The 16,849-nt window shown below is 42.0% G+C and overlaps 1 protein-coding gene across 1 annotated transcript; it reads left to right on the plus strand.

The window, feature by feature from the left end:
* Positions 1 to 1,118: 1,118 nt before the first annotated feature.
* Positions 1,119 to 15,238, plus strand: CRHBP (corticotropin releasing hormone binding protein). Its single transcript, XM_019967900.2, has 7 exons — positions 1,119 to 1,375; positions 1,744 to 1,843; positions 2,085 to 2,242; positions 3,596 to 3,806; positions 5,544 to 5,692; positions 9,370 to 9,487; positions 14,557 to 15,238. The coding sequence occupies exons 1-7, from the start codon at positions 1,295 to 1,297 to the stop codon at positions 14,712 to 14,714; spliced, it is 975 nt and encodes a 324-aa protein (XP_019823459.2). The 5' UTR covers positions 1,119 to 1,294; the 3' UTR covers positions 14,715 to 15,238.
* Positions 15,239 to 16,849: the final 1,611 nt, after the last annotated feature.

Genomic DNA, 16,849 nt, shown 5'->3' on the forward strand with positions numbered 1-16,849 from the left:
AAAAAACAAGAAAATATCAAGTTCTGAACCACTGGGCAGATTACTGCTTCGGAGTATTTATACACTAAATATGCAACAATTTTCTTGAGTTAAAACACTATGACAGTCTATCTGTAATAATTTTAATAGCAAAGAAAGCTGTGGGTGGAAACCAAGTTTTCTGTCAGGCAGAGGTAAAAATGTGAAGTTTTTTTAGAATTTGTAGTTGCCCTGAATCACAGAGATTGGAGAGGGGTGGAAAGACCAGAAGTGGAGACATTCATATTTCCCACAATTTTGGACATAAGGAGAAGCAATTTTCTCATCTAATCAGTAAAGATAAGCTTAACTTATTCCTGCATCTCTAAGTCATTTGTTTAGCCCTGAAAATTTGCTAATGAGCAGTTTTAATAAAGCTTCTCAGCAGTTCTTTCTACTGGAGTATGAAAGTAATCCAGGTATTTGAAGGCATGAAATGGAAGGACTCCATCTCTCAGGGGTTCAGATGGATGTTAAGGTCCTAGCCATGATTGACTGGCCCAGGAGTGCATCCATCCTCTCTATACATTCAGGCCATATGACATAGTTTGGCTGAAATCCAGATGTCCACAGACTCCAGAGTTAGCTTTCTCTTAAGGAAATGCTTACATGAAACTGGACCAGGATACAGCAGAGACCAAGGGAAGAAAGAAAGCTTGAATTACATGACTGCAATATTCTGCAAAATCACACTTCAGCTTCTGTTCAGCTTCTCCTTGGAGCTGCAAATTCCTCAAGTTTCATCCTGAGAGGCAACTGCGTGAATACTATATTCTCTGACAATTTCCAACACGATTCCATTTAAGGTTATGGGACAAGGCTTGTATGATAAGGCTGTGTGTGGTGCTGGGCATTTTATGCCTGTGTGTAACCTTGTCACTTGGCTTTGCAAAGTCAGAAATTCCCTGCATGTGGCAGGTCAAGTAAATGCCATCCCTTACTCTCTATTCCTGCCTCATTCTTTCTCCCACACTTTAGTTCACTAAGTTGTAAGTGTCTGAAATCATTCTTGGTGAATAATGCTGGACCACTCTGAAAATTTGTGGCTGAGGGCTGGACCCTCGTCATCGCCACGCACTTTGTCGCCGAGACAGGTAACCCATGGTTACTGAGCTCAGATCAGTTAAGGGGCAGAGAGCCTCCGCTCCTCACTGCTCTATAAAAGGGACCCAGCAAAGGGACCCTACCAGCTTCTAGCTCTCAGCCTGGGTGAGCCTGGGAAGCAAAGCCTGAGACCTCCGGAGCAGGAAGCACCAGCTGCAGAGCCAGGGCCGGCATGGCCCCCACTTTCAAACTTCAGTGTCACTTCATTCTGATCTGCCTGCTGGCTCTAAGAGGAGAGAGCCGGTACCTGGAGGTGAGCGATTCCCTGGGGCTGACCCATCTCATCTTCCAGCCCTGAGTGTCCAGCCTTGGGGATGGGCAGGCTGCCTCTGCTCTCAGATTATGTTGGGGTTAGGTCTTTCTTCCTCATTCACTGTGCTCCTTCTTTCCCCGGGTATCCCATAGGTCTTCCTGCCTACTTCTTCCCCCTTTCCCTCTGGCCCCTCGGGATACCCAGATCTGATGGAAAAGGTCTAAACCTTCCCGTCTTCTCCGGATCCCCCTGGAGACATTGATCTGCTCACTTGCTTCTCTGTGTCGTGGGCAGGGAGGGTACCCGCTTCTGATCCCCTCTCCCCCTCCCTGAACTGTTCCGGACTGACCTGAACTTTTCCTGGCCAGCTGCGGGAAGCAGTGGACCACGATCCTTTTCCACACCTCGCCGGTGGCGCCAGCCCGAAGCGGGAGCTGGAGGGGGAGCCGCTGTACAGCCGCGCTCTGCGTGAGTGCGGGCTGCCGGGGAGGTGGGGAGGTGGGGGCTGGCCGGACCCCTGGGAGGGAGCTCGAGGCCCAGATTCCCATCGCTAAGGGTCGGTCTGAGGAGGTGCCCCTGGGCGAGATGGAGTGACGCTCCGGGAGCCAGGCGCTGAGGCTGGAACTCGCTGGGGGCGGAGAGAGGGCTGCCCCGGGCGGCGCAGCGGGGGCTGCAGCCCTGGACCGCCAACCCCACTGCCCTCCCCCAGGGTGCGTGGACATGCTGAGCCTCCAGGGCCAGTTCACCTTCACCGCCGACCGGCCGCAGCTACACTGCGCCACATTCTTCATCGCAGAGCCGGAGGAGTTCATCACCATCCGCTACGATCTGGTCTCCATCGACTGTCAGAGGGGGGACATCCTGCAGGTGAGGCACCCCCGGGCCAGGTGGGCAAGGGACGGGCAATGACCGGGTCCCAGCTACCCAGCAGGGAGAGCCGGTAATTAGGTGCTCAGCTGGTGCCGGAGTGGGACCCCCATGCAAAAGGAACCTCCTCTCACGCCCTGAAGGGCTGGTGCCTCCTGCAGTGGTTTAAGTTCCCTTCTGTGAGCTCTCGGTCCCCAGCGCTTGTTGCATCCTGGGGCAGATGAAAAGTGGTACAAGCCCATTTAGCAGGAGCGCTCAGGTCCGCGAGCCCATGGCCCTGGTTAGAAGGCGACCTCACCTCTGAGATCTGAGCCCACCTTGCTCCTGCAGGTCCCTTTTTCTGTGGAATCGTTCCAGGCTCCCAAAGGCTGTCTTCAACGCCTGGGTGACCCGATTTTGGAGCAGAAAGGCACGGGCCACTGGGAGAAATCCTGAGAAGGAATCTAGTTTGAGGCAGGGATGAGGTGTGGACAAGTCCTCCAGTCTCACAGCATCCCCACTCCAAGTTCCCTGTGAGCCTTAGGGGTCAGCTTGGGATGGTTGCTGGACTTCTCCAGTCCAGTTAAAGTGAACATGATTAAAACCCTAAAGTGGAAACTGTCAAATGCAGTGGAAGAGAACTGATCTGATGAAGGAATTTGTAGCTGGTAATGTTACTAACTCGAACTAGGTTGAATTCATTAAATTGGAGACCTGTGGTGATTTTAAGAATAAAGTCAATAGACTCTGACCTTTTGTCCAGCCAACTACAAACTTCAAGAAGTGAAGGAAAAAATTCCTAACTTGCATACCAGACATTATTGTCTAAGTGTTAAAGTAGTTCTTGATATTTTAATGTGTGATGAGTTTAAAGATGGGGGAAATGGGTATGTATAACCATCGGCAGGTAGGTAAAGTTCTTGCTCCAATTTGTCCCTTTGCTGTCTATTTTTGAGATATTTTGTTCATATTTTAATGAGGAAAGAGAAAAACTGAAGCCCAGATTATGCTCCTGTGGAATTCTTCTGAAGGTAGGATGTGTGAAAAAATAATGACCAATACAAAAGTGTACATCATCTGTAGTTTTATTTACCAAGGTGGCTGAAATGATGAAGTATAAGAAAGTATTTGCTTTAGATACATTGGAGTTTATAAAAGGGGGGAAAAAGCAATAATTAATTAATTAATCATATGACTTTCAAACAATCCAGTCAAAATATATACAAATAGAAAGCAAGTGTACAGGGGGGTATAGTCTGTCTATTCCCTACTTATAATTGGAGGTCCATTGCTGGGTAAGCTTTTCCCCCTTTTCAACACATTTATGATTTCAGGAGCTGATGGAAGTGATCATCTTTGTGTTTTTGTTGGAAGGTATTTGATGGTTGGATTCTCAAGGGGGAGAAATTCCCCAGTTCCCAGGATCACCCTCTCCCCACGACGGAGAGGTACATAGATTTCTGTGAGAGTGGTCTGAGCAGAAGGACCATTAGATCCTCCCAGAACGTGGCCATGATCTTCTTCCGGGTCCATGAGCCAGGAAATGGATTCACATTAACCATGAAGACAGAGCCTAACCTCTTCCGTAAGTGGACTTCCTGTCTTCTCAGTTAGAAGGCAGGAATTGGGGGGAGAGAGCATCCATTCTACTTTTCAAAAGTAGTATTATTGCACAGACTTAAGAAATTTGAAGTGAGGAAGGATTTGAATGGGAATTCTTTTGTAGTTAGAAATGACCTGAAGGATATTTGTGATTCATTATTATGAAAATCAAATCAGTTTTTAATTTATTTACCAGTCTAGATAAGATACTAACTTATGGTGGCTAGAATTCTATTTTTCCCCTGGTCTTATTTCTGATCTCCTGAGTTACTACAATGTATTCAGTGACAAACTTTAATCCCTGCAGTCATTCCATTGACCTGGATTCAGATATGAAGTCTTTAAGATACTTAGGTAAATGCCGAAAGACTGCGTATCTGGGATGCGTAGACAGATTTCATGCCTGAGCAGAGGGTTGGACCAGAGGACCTCAGTGTTGCCTTCTGAGTCTGAACCCATTGCTCTAATTTAGTTCGTTTCTGATGGATACACGAAAAGATGCTATAAAGCTAAATAGCCCAGGCCTAAAACACATTATCTTAATCAGAATGAGTTCATTCATCTATTTATTATTTTTGCCCATTAAGAGGAAAATGTTTGTAAAAAATCAGGTAAAGAAAACATAATCATTTTTGGTTGCATACAATAGTATTAATATTAACACTTCATGTGATTGAAGAATGGCGCCTACCTAATCTGCCAAAAAATAATGTACTGACTGATCTCCCAATTTTTATTTTTAAAAAACAAAGTAACTTTTTATGGTAGAAGCACCCAGAAGGGCTATTTCCGAGGACTGGAACAGAATAATACTAGAGGACAACTGTTTCTCCTCTATCTTGTTTGGCTAGAAATCAGAAATCTTCTAGAATCATCAAGGAATTTCAGTTCGTTTTGAAATTAAGTGTGATTAAAAATATAAGAAGGAGGCAAAAGGTAATTCTGACATAGTCTGGTCAGAAACTCTTGTCTGGTGTTGCAAAGAGTCGGACACGACTGAGCGACTGAACTGAACTGAACTGAACTGAATTGGCCGAAAACAGCACAAACTCTGATGCTTCTAGTTTCATAGCTAAGAGAACAAATTTATTGTAAGTCTAGACCTGAGATACAAAAAAAATTTTCAGAAAATTTTGGGAGTAAATAAACATTAAAGATTTACCTTTTAGTCAACTTACCACTTAACACCCAGTATTTATCAGACATAAGCCTGGTTTCTGATTTTCTCAGCCTATTTTCTAACGGGTTCAATATTTCTTTACTTTATTATCTAAAAAGTAACATATATCTCCAAGTTCAGTTAATAAAGGTTTCAGACCACCGGGGTTTGAATTCTGATCTCCTCTTTAAGCCTTGATTCTTTCAGACTTCCAGATTGAACTAAGACCCTAGTTAATGAAGTATTCCTAGAACTTACACCACCTAGTATTGTTTGGTTGGTTATTAATTTATGTCTTGTGAGTGTTATAAATAAGGTGACCCCCTGAGATTACAATTAGAAGCCCCTTACAGCCCAGGGCCTCCTAACAATGTGGATATATCCCTGGTGGTTTTTCTTCCCCAGGTCCTTCCCATCTCCAAAATCGCCTTTGTGATATGTATTCTCTTCTAGGCCCCAAGCCCCTAGACCATTAACAGAAGCTTAGAATAGGATAAGATAAATTTCCACAAAAGCCCAGCATACAAGATAGTGAAAATGTGATTTTGCTTTTCTATAAAGCCTGCAATATCATCTCCCAGACCCCAAATGGAAGGTTTACTCTGGTTGTGCCACATCAGCATCGCAACTGCAGCTTCTCCATCATTTATCCTGTAGCGATCAAAATATCCGATCTCACCCTGGGACACTTAAATGGTCTGCAGTTAAAGGTGAGTTGCTTATTGCTTCCCAGTCACTTCCTAAGGCCCCAGCAAACTTTTGAGAGCAAAAGTAATCATACAGGGCGAACGTGGATGAATGGGAGAGGCAGGTCCTTCTATCTGACCATTTCATCTCACACGAGCCTGCCGTCACTGCCTGAACACACTCCTCTTCTATTTCCATTATGCTGCAAGCTGCATACTCAGGTGCCCCTTCTGCCTACTTGAATACTTTTTTCGTGATGTAAGAAATGTTTCCAACTGGCAAAGTTGTGGCATATAATTACAATTGAACTCTCTTGTACTTGCCTCTTTTACAGAAATTCTCTCCTAGCAGAACCTAGTGTGAGTCATCTACACAGCTGTTTTTCTGATTATTGGAATTTTCTTTTGACATGAAGGAAGTGTCTTCATTGACAGAACTGTGTGATGAAGGAATGCTAAGTGTAGCAGAAAATATGAAATTGGATTTTTATATTGCAAAATACAGTAAAGTTTTGAAGCTTTTTTTTTTTTTGCATTACATTTCATGCCATACATTTTGCAACAGAACATTAGCTGAGACTCCCCATCTACTGTTCCCCCCATGAACTGCTGTATGGACTTTGCAGTTGTGCTGACCTTGACCACATTTACTTGCACTGGCAGCTCGTTTCCTCTGAGTCACCCTCACCTCCTTTTATGTTCTCATATAGGTTAAGGTTAAGATAACTGATAGGTTAAGATAACTGATATATTCATCGGCATCGAAGAAAGTCATCAAAGAAAATTCCTAATCAGACAGATTTATTTGGTTTCCGGGCTGAGAAAAGCAGTATGTACAACTTCCTTTAAGTCCTAAACTCATAGGCCAGTGCTTATATTTTTTTTAAATTGAACCTTTGTGGAAGAATAATCCTTTGATAAAGACCGGGATAAGTGGATGTCTCTGGCATAACCTTACTGGCTTGAGATTGTATGTCATTCTTGATGTTTAATATAGAAGATAGCATGTATGGTAGATTGAGAGATCTGCATTTTAGCTACTTTTGGCTGTGAGGAGTAATCTTGGTGCTTACCATTTAAAACAGTGTGAAGTCTGCAGTGTTCTAAGTACTTGTTGCTTTACAAAAAGAATTTTTTTAGGGTGCTTACTATGTGCAAGGCCTTATTCTAAATGCTGGAAATTAGCAATGAACAAAACAGGTCCTGCTCACATGGAACTTACATGCTAGGGGATGAGACAGGCAAAAGAATAATATGTTTCAAATAGTGATGAGTACCCTACAGAAAATGAAGCAGAGTGGTGGCTGGGGAAAACGTGGGAGAGAAGGCAGGCAACTACTTGAGGTAAGATGGTCAGGAAAGAAAGCTTTTGAAAAGGAGACATTTAAAGTGAGATTTCAGTGATAGGTAAGAAGGAGCCGGCAGCCCCAGGAGAGCCGGGAACAGGACGACAGTAGTGCAGAGGCTCGGAGGCAGGATGGGCTTCCTGAGTTCCAGAAACAGAAAGAAGCAAAGAAGGTAGGGGCCTGTGGTATGGTACGGCACCAGGGAGACAGGCAGGGCCGGGGTGGAGAGCCCAGCGGGTCATGGTAAAGAGTTAAGAGCCTGCTCTGAGTGCAGTGGCAAACCACTGAGGGGTTCGGGCATAATCCATCTGATCGTGATCTGGTGGGTGAGGGGGCTGGGATTGCTGGCTTCGTGACCAAATTAAATAACGGAGTCCATGATGGGAAGGAGAGGATTGCCCAAATGCCGTTCTGGCTTCCATGAATGATGATGAATGAGCTGTAGTGGCCCGAGTGGTGCAGGAGTGCACCTAAAAGGCCATCGTCATAGTCTAGGCAAGAGGTGAGAGTAACTTAGTCCAGGGAGGTGGAACCTCCACAAAGAAATGTAGAGGTCCCTACACAACCCAGCTCCTGCCGTTGTTTACTGAGGATAGCTGAGAGGTTCAGGAAGAGGACAGTGAAGTCACCGAATGCGAGGAGTGTGTGCTCCCCACCTCTTTGTTTCTGGGTTTTGTTCCCCTCATTTTTGTTTTTTGTTGTTGTTGGCTTCCCTGCACAGCATTTGGGGTCCTAGCTCCCTGACCAGGGATTGAATCCACGCCCCTTGCTTTGGAAGCATGGAGTCTTAACCACTGGGTCACCAGGGAAATCCCTATTGCCCTCATTTTAGTTTCTATTTCTCCCCAACTTCCTATTTCCCATTTCTCTCTCCTGAGTCTGCCTTTTGCCCTTCACCTCCTCCTGTGAAATTTGGAACCTATAGAACCAGCTGGAATGTTTAATCTTAAGTCATGTTCTCCCTGGACACCCTCTACTCAAGGGAAAGGCAATTACATTTTTTTCCCCTTTACTTCTAAATGGCTTATTCAACTCTTCGTACAAGAACATGAGCCCTGTACACAGTGGGGCTGACTAATCCTGTATTTTATGGTTTGATGAACTGTGTAAAATGCTTAGAACAGAGCACATAATAGGTGCTTTAAATATGCATACCGACCCCCCACCACTTGCTTCCTTTCACTGGACAAATGGATGCTGTAACAGTATTTTCTATCTGTTGCTTTGTTCCAGTTACATTTCAGTATCTTCCTAATGTTGGACTGTGTGTGTTTATGTACGTGTGTATTCAGCACTCTCTGTTTTAGACTTTGGTTCCTATGTCGTATGGTCTATCTGGTTAACTTCTACGCATCTTGCCACACTCAGCTAGGTCTCTTGAGTGTACCTCAATGAAGAAGAGGATCATAGGCAAAACTGGTGGTATAATTTGGAGGGGACAGCACAAAATGAAAACACGAGGACTTTATTTTAAAATTATTAAGAATTTCAAGATAGTGACAACAGAGCATTAAGCCAAGCTCTAGGCCTCATAAGTGTGAGCCCTGTGGATGTGGGCCATGGGATCACGAGGCCAGCCCTGATCACAGGAGAGGGCGGAGAGGGGTGGCTTTTTTTGCCTGGGAAACTGAAGCCCAGGAAGTTCTGTAGACGAGACATGTGGAAAGGATTGAAGGGAAGCAGAAAAAGTGGTTATGGTGGATCACATAGAGTTTTAGACTAGATAATTATTTTGAATAGTTTGAAATAAATTTACTTTCATTGGATGGAGAAAGTTGATGGTAACTCTAGCTAATTTGAGCCCAAATGAGGGTTTTGGTTTTTTCTTTAATATTCTTATAACTAATCTAAATCCTTATCAATAGAAAGGGTAAGAATTGTCTCCCTAGCAAAAAAAAAAAAAAAAGTCTTATAAAGAAGAGGAAAAGAGGTAAGTTAAAGGAAAAAACTGATATGGAAGTCCTATTTATAAAAACACTGATTGCATGCATTAAGAAATTCAAATAATTCAATATGTGTGTCCAAATAACTTAAAAATCAAACCACTTTTAGATGCAATTTTTATATACCGTATATGGAGTTTAAAGATTCTGATTTCATCATTGTAGTCCTTGCACTTATAAAAAAATGTTTTTTAAATGCACACACATTTTAAAAAATGATTACTTAACCAATTTAGAAAAGCAATTCCTTTTTTTTTTCTTTAAAAAGTCTTAATTTCTGGAGTCTTGGATGTTAAATTAAAGGGCACTTCCAGGATTTCTGGGCCTAAAGGAGTGAATTCACCAATTTGCCATGGGTTTGACTTTGCTAGGTGATTTAAATATGTCTTCCTCTCCTGCTTTGTTCTCTTAGAAGTCCTCTGCAGGCTGTGGGGGAATAGGGGACTTTGTGGAGCTGCTGGGAGGAACTGGTTTGGACCCTTCCAAGATGCTGCTTTTAGCTGATCTCTGCTACCCTTTACGTGGCCCAGGTAAGATGGTTCTTTGATTATTATTTATGTGCCTATTAAGATTGTTTTACCCTGATGCTGGGAAAGACAGTGAAGGACAGGGAAGCCTGGGGTATTGCAGTCCGGTGGGGTTGCAGAGAGTCAGACACGACTGAGTGACTGAACAACAAGACTGTGTCCTTAAATAAAACACTTCAAATTATTTATACGTGAAAGGGCAAGTTCCACCAAAAAAAGTGTGATTTTGCACATTGAACCAATGTGAGGATTTTGCATTTGAGCCTATACACAGTATCAAGAATGCATGACCACAATATCTGACATTGGGAGAGAAACTTATGAAGTAACAAACTTGCATGTTTAAGGTTGGCCCTAGGTAAAACTGTGAAAATGGCATAGAACTGTGCTTGTTCTACCTTTTTGAAAGTCCCTGCTTTCATCCTCTTGAGACTAAAGAGTTTGCCGACTGAAAACCATGGTTCATATAGTGTATGTATCATCAATTAGTAATAATGTAATGATAAAGTAATATCTAAGTCATTTTACCATATATATGTATATGTGTGTGTGTATTACTCGTAGTAAATACATTAAAAGGTGATTCACTTTATTAGAAATTCCCAGAACTGCTAGAATGTCCCCAAATTCTAACAGCAAAACCAGCCTCTGAAAGACTACTGCCAAAAGAGAAGTAAATTCTGAAATCTAAAAGTGGTCCCTGGTAATAAAAGACCAGGTTAGCTCATGGTGCAACACCAAATAGAATCAGGTCTTCTTTATTACGAATCAGTGAGGAGTTTCCATTTGGTCAGGCTCAGGTGGGGTGGGGCAAAGGTGGAGTTGCTGACTCATGACCACATTAATTAATGAAGTCCAAGTGGGGAGAGAGAGGGTTATGTGAAACCTTTCTATAAAGGTCTCCCATTTCTGTCCTTCTGATGCAGGAACCGGGGATTATTGATTAAGAGACAAAAGTCAAACAGAAGAGCAATCTTTCATCCCTTATCATAGCCCCCTTCCTCTCTCATAAGCACACATCACACACCAACTAAATAATGAAACTGCAAATCAGACCTCCTTTTGATCAGCTGTTACCTGTTTTAATTAAACCCAGATCTGCCCACCAGTACTTTCACTCTCTGAGCTAATGCTGGGATCTTAAGCAAAAACTCTGGAATAGAATTAATATACATAGATAAAGGGAAGTTCAGTTCAGTTCAGTCACTCAGTCGTGTCCGACTCTTTGCGACCCCATGAATCTCAACACGCCAGGCCTCCCTGTCCATCACCAACTCTCGAGTTCACTCAGACTCACATCCATCAACTCAGTGATGCCATTCAGCCATCTCATCCTCTGTTGTCCCCTACTCCTCCTGCCCCCAATCCCTCCCAGCATCAGAGTCTTTTCTAATGAGTCAACTCTTCACATGAGGTGGCCAAAGTACTGGAGTTTCAGCTTTAGCATCATTCCCTCCAAAGAAATCCCAGGGCTGATCTCCTTCAGAATGGACTGATTGGATCTCCTTGCAGTCCAAGGGACTCTCAAGAGTCTTCTCCAACACTACAGTTCAAAAGCATCAATTCTTCGGCGCTCAGCCTTCTTCACAGTCCAACTCTCACATCCGTACATGACCACAGGAAAAACCATAGCCTTGACTAGATGGACCTTTGTTGGCAAAGTAATGTCTCTGCTTTTGAATATGCTATCTAGGTTGGTCATAACTTTCCTTACAAAGAGTAAGCATCTTTTCATTTCATGGCTGCAGTCACCATCTGCAGTGATTTTGGAGCCCAAAAAAATGAAGTCTGACACTGTTTCCACTGTTTCCCCATCTATTTGCCATGAAGTGATGGGACCGGATGCCATGATCTTCATTTTCTGAATGTTGAGCTTTAAGCCAACTTTTTCACTCTCCCCTTTCATTTTCATCAAGACGCTTTTTAGTTCCTCTTCACTTTCTGCCATAAGGGTGGTGTCATCTGCATATCTGAGGTTATTGATATTTCTCCTGGCAATCTTGATTCCAGCTTGTGTTTCTTCCAGCCCAGTGTTTCTCATGATGTACTCTGCATAGAAGTTAAATAAGCAGGGTGACAATATACAGCCTTGACGTACTCCTTTTCCTGTTTGGAACCAGTCTGTTGTTCCATGTCCAGTTCTAACTGTTGCTTCCTGACCTGCATACAGGTTTCTCAAGAGACAGGTCAGGTGGTCTGGTATTCCCATCTCCTTCAGAATTTTCCACAGTTGATTGTGATCCACACAGTCAAAGGCTTTGGCATAGTCAATAAAGCAGAAATAGATGTTTTTCTGGAACTCTCTTGCTTTTTCAGTGATCCAGCAGATGTTGGCAATTTGATCTCTGGTTCCTCTGCCTTTTCTAAAACCAGCTTGAACATCAGGAAGTTCATCGTTCACATATTGCTGAAGCCTGGCTTGGAGAATTTTGAGCATTACTTTACTAGTGTGTGAGATGAGTGCAATTGTGCAGTAGTTTGAGCATTCTTTGGCATTGCTTTTCTTTGGGATTGGAATGAAAACTGACCTTTTCCAGTCCTGTGGCTACTGCTGAGTTTTCCAAATTTGCTGGCATATTGAGTGCAGCACTTTCACAGTCATCTTTCAGGATTTGAAATAGCTCAACTGGGATTCCATCACCTCTACTAGCTTTGTTCGTAGTGATGCTTTCTAAGGCCCACTTGACTTGACATTCCAGGATGTCCGGCTCTAGGTGAGTGATCACACCATCATAATTATCTTGGTCTTGAAGATCTTTTTTGTACAGTTCTTCTGTGTATTCTTGCCAATATTTCTAAAAACACACTTTGCTAAAAATTTGGGGCTAGTTTATGCTAATTTACACTTGAGCCCTGGTTTAAACCAGTGGCTTCTCTCCATTTGCGTTCTCAAAGGCACTGGATCCTTCCATGCTGATGGAGGGCACCCGTGAGGAGATGTGTTTGAGCTGGATAAAAAGATTGGATTAAGAACTGATCTAACACTCATCCCTTAAAATTTAGATAATTGAAGCTATAGTAATTTTGGTGCATGAATTATATAACTTGGTTTAGGTAAACGTGTGTGTGTGTGTTAGTCCAACTCTGTGCGACCCCATGAACTGTAGCCTGCCAAGCTCCTCTGTCCATGAAATTCTCCAGGCAAGAATACTGGAGTGGGTTGCCATTTCCTTCTCCAAAAGGATATGATCAAGGCCAAATATTTTGCCTGTTTTATGTAAATGATTGAAACCAGTCTTACAATAATTTGAAGGCTTGACTTATCTGACCCATTGGTTCATTTTAGACTTCACTTTTTTCTTTCATTCATCATGTTTCCATGAGCCCCTCCTAAATTGTTCATACAATGAACTCTTAGATATCCTGCCCTTTAGATTAGATCGAATTAGGAATATGTCAAATAATAAATAAATGGTATGCACATTAACTAAAGGAAATAAGGTGCATTATGTAGATTAAAGTTCAGAGTAAGATCAGAAAAGAATGACCTTCCCAATCATTTAAATAAAATTAACTTTGGACCTTGTCATAGAAGCTTAGCCTAGACTCCCTGGCGCTTATATTAAAATAATTACAGGATTTATATTTTATTATCTCTCCAAATTGACTTTTACCTAAATAAGTCTATCTGGCTGTTTCATTTCATTGAAACCCAGGTGCATGTTTTTGAAGTAGCTGTTATACAAGGATAATAATGTTTCTCAGAATTTAGTCCTTATAGAGACAAAGAGGGGGGAAAAGATTGAGAAAGTTAAAATAGCAGGAAGGATTATTGTAGGGTAGATAAATCTTGCCTCAGGAACCAGCTTGAGGTTGAAGAAATAAACTAAAAATAATTTTTAATAATTATTTAATAATTAGTGAGTTTCACAGAACAGAAACTCATGTAGGTACAAATAGTTGGTTGCCAGAAGGGAAGGGAGTGGGAAATGAAAAGAAAAAAAGGTAATTCTGTGAGGTAATGAATGTTAATTAGCTTGATTGTAATGATCATTTCACAATGTGTATTTATATAAAAGCATCATGTTGTACACCCCGAACACATACAATTTCCGTCAGCTATACCTCAACAAAGCTGAAAAAAAATTTAACCCCCTCCATTATTCTTGCCTGGAAAATCCCATGGACAGAGGAGCCAGGCAAGGATCGAAAAGTCATTCCATGTAAGAAATACAGGAAAACATTAGAAAAAGTACAGGTGAACAACAGAATGAAAATTAGTACATTCAGTGTATGTCTAAACCATGCAAATGCTATTTTTATTTATATGTAAAACAGAATCATTATCCAGGCTAGAAAACAATAAACAGGTGATTTTTTTGGTCTACATAACTGTCTGGCAGTACAGTCCATCCTTTAGCCCTACCCACTACATGCCACGTGCGCCCCCAAACAGAAGGGGAAAAAAAACAGGCCCTGCAAATTTCTAACCTGTCCCAAGGGGGCAGCACTACCCTCACTGAGAATCCAGCGAGAGGAAAGGCGTGGCAGGGACAGACGCTTGCCTTCGTCCGCCTTCACCACCAAGCCTTGGAGGCAGGAGAACATAAAAAGCACGAGGAGACATCTTCTTACTTCTTTATAGTTAGTTTTATTTGACAGTGTTCTTGCACACGAGGCAAAGGGCTGAGTTCAGTTTCACTACTCAACAACTAATGACACAGTTGGCTCTTGAACAGCACGGGTTCGAACTTCTCAGGTCCCTTACACAAGGGTTGTTTTCAGTAGTAGATACTACAGAGCTACACCACCCTGGGTTGATTGAACCCGAGGATGTGGAACCTCCGATCTGGAGGAACTGTGGATGTGGAGGAGAGATGATAAATTATATGCAGATTTTCATCTGTGGGGAGGGTCCTTGGCCCTAGCGTGCAGGTTGTTCATGGGTCAGCTGTATATTATAATGAAAATGAAAACAAAGCCGTTTCACCTGATGGTAGATGGCTTGGTTTGAGTTCGTGAGAGGAAGCTACAACTTGCTTTCGCCCTGTTTGAATGATCTTGTGGATAGAAATGGCTTGGCTCTGTGGTTTCTAACCTGCTGGGAAACTTACTTTTTCCGTGAATTATAGCCCAGATGAAAGTTGGCTGTGACCACACGGTGCTGCGCATGGTCTCCAGTGGAAAACATATAAATCGCGTGACTTTTGAGTATCGTCAGCTGGAACCATATGAGCTGGAAAACCCGAACGGAAACAGTATCCAGGAATTCTGTCTGTCTACTCTTTGAATAAACAAGTCAATGATTTCCATGCTGCTAGCTAAGGGAGTTTTTAATGGCTATTATATATGATTTTGATGAGCAGCTAGTTAAGAACCTTTCATACCAGTCAGTATTCCCAACGTTGAACACATATCACACACACTAATTTGCTTCTTTTTCATTTGTTATATAAATGACCACATGGCAGAAAATAAGCCCCTCTCTCTTTTATATGCTTTCAACCTAAACTGGTAAGACAAGTGCAAAGGAATGTGCAATAAAAAACTTGTATCACAAGGGAAGATACTACAAAGAAATAAAAATGATGGTGTTGTCAGTTTTATAACAGAAAATGCATGTCTGTGTATACCAAAGTAGTAGGATTTGTTTAGTTTCTGCTTATTCTGTTTATAGTAGAGAGTAGTTGTAGCTAGTATTATTTATCGATTTGTAACAGCTTGCTTGTAACAAACATTTGTAGTATGGAAAACATTTTGCAATCGTAAATACAAGCATGAATAAACATATTCAGAATGTTGGCACCTCAGCAACCTGCTTTGTTTACCTGAGTAGTTACTTACCTTACTACCATCAGAAAATAATGTTCTCAGGTGAGAACCAAATGCTGAACTAAATCATTTTAGACTTCTTGGAGCTCAGAGAACTCTGGGTTGGTAAGTAGAATTATTAGGTGCAAAAGGTAAACTTTCAGCGTTTGTACAAACAACACTAAGTGATTGGTCATGATAGGGAAGCAGGATGTGGGGACCACTTTCCCACTCTTCTCCAAGAAAACTGAGAGCACATGTCTTTGCCACAGTGAAGAGTGTACTTTTCAAGGTCAACAGAGGCCTTAAGCAGAAATCTGAGTACTTTTTTGGTACCAAAGATGGTTTATCGTTGACTGAACCTTGTCTACAATCAGCTTGAGATCAAGCGTGTGGGCCTGTAAAAAGACATCTTGAGGTCAGAAATAAAGACTTGAGAAACAAAGGAAATACTCCAGAGTGAACAAGTCTTCTTTGGATTAATGAATGAACATTGAAAACTGTGTCATAACTAATGGCTTGATTCTGGGTCCCCAAACATATTTAATATAAAGTTAATTTTATAATAGAGTGTACTGGAATCCCATATTCTGGGATTGTTAACGAAATCTGGCAACCCGGCAGAAAGAAAAATAGTGACTGAAAATACTAAAAATACCCAGGTTTGAGCCTAAATTTTATCTCAGTAGATATTCTGGAAATAGCAAATGGATGAATAAATGCCTAAATGGATAGATGGATAAATGCTGGGATGAATGAATAAATGTCTAAACAGATGGCTATATAATTCCTGATTAGTTATGTAAGATGCTGGGTTTCTTATTTTATAGAAAATAAATTCCATGAAGTTGAACCCGTTTATCTTTTTCACAGTCCCTCTAGCGGCCAAAGAATTAATGCAGTCACTTATATCACCATCAGAAGTTTCTGGCTGTTAACACTCAGGATGCCCTTAGACTCAGTAGGGAAAATGAATGGTCCGCTGTCAGGAGGCAAGTGTTTTTACATGGAAGTGGGACAGGTTGCTTTTGTCCCTGAGGGACATCTTGAAAACTACTTAGCCTCTCTGCACTTTAGTGGGTGGAACTGTGGTCCCTGAGGTCTCTTCGAATCTTGACACTCTGCAGTCATTTAGTTGTGACATGTGACTTCAGAGCTTGTCACTGCATATTACAGTACGCTCTTTGAGAGGGCAGTCACTTCAGTGAACTGTCTGTGACTTACTCTTTGGATAACCATGATTTAGTCTTCATTCCAAAAGGATGGGATGGCTTTCTAGAAACAAAATGGCAGATGAGCTCTCAGGGGAGGGGAAACGTGCAAATGTTCACCCGCATTGCCATTAAGAAAGTCATATGTTACGTGAGATTCTGGCCAAATCTGACTTTCTAAATAAAAAAGGCCGTATGCATAGTGGCTAAGGTTGTCAACTCGAGAGCCAGATCTCTTTGAATCCCAGCCCTGCCACTTACTTGAGCAAGTCATTCGTAAGTCTCTATTGCTCAATTTTAAATCTGTAAAATTGGGTAAGCGCTGTATCTTGTACATGTTAACTGTCATTTTTATTATTAATTTTCACTTGTAAGCAAATATGCTGTCCCAGGTCCTCCATAT

This window comes from Bos indicus, chromosome 10 (genome assembly GCF_029378745.1).
Source record: "Bos indicus isolate NIAB-ARS_2022 breed Sahiwal x Tharparkar chromosome 10, NIAB-ARS_B.indTharparkar_mat_pri_1.0, whole genome shotgun sequence".
Classification (NCBI taxonomy): Eukaryota; Metazoa; Chordata; class Mammalia; order Artiodactyla; family Bovidae; genus Bos; species Bos indicus.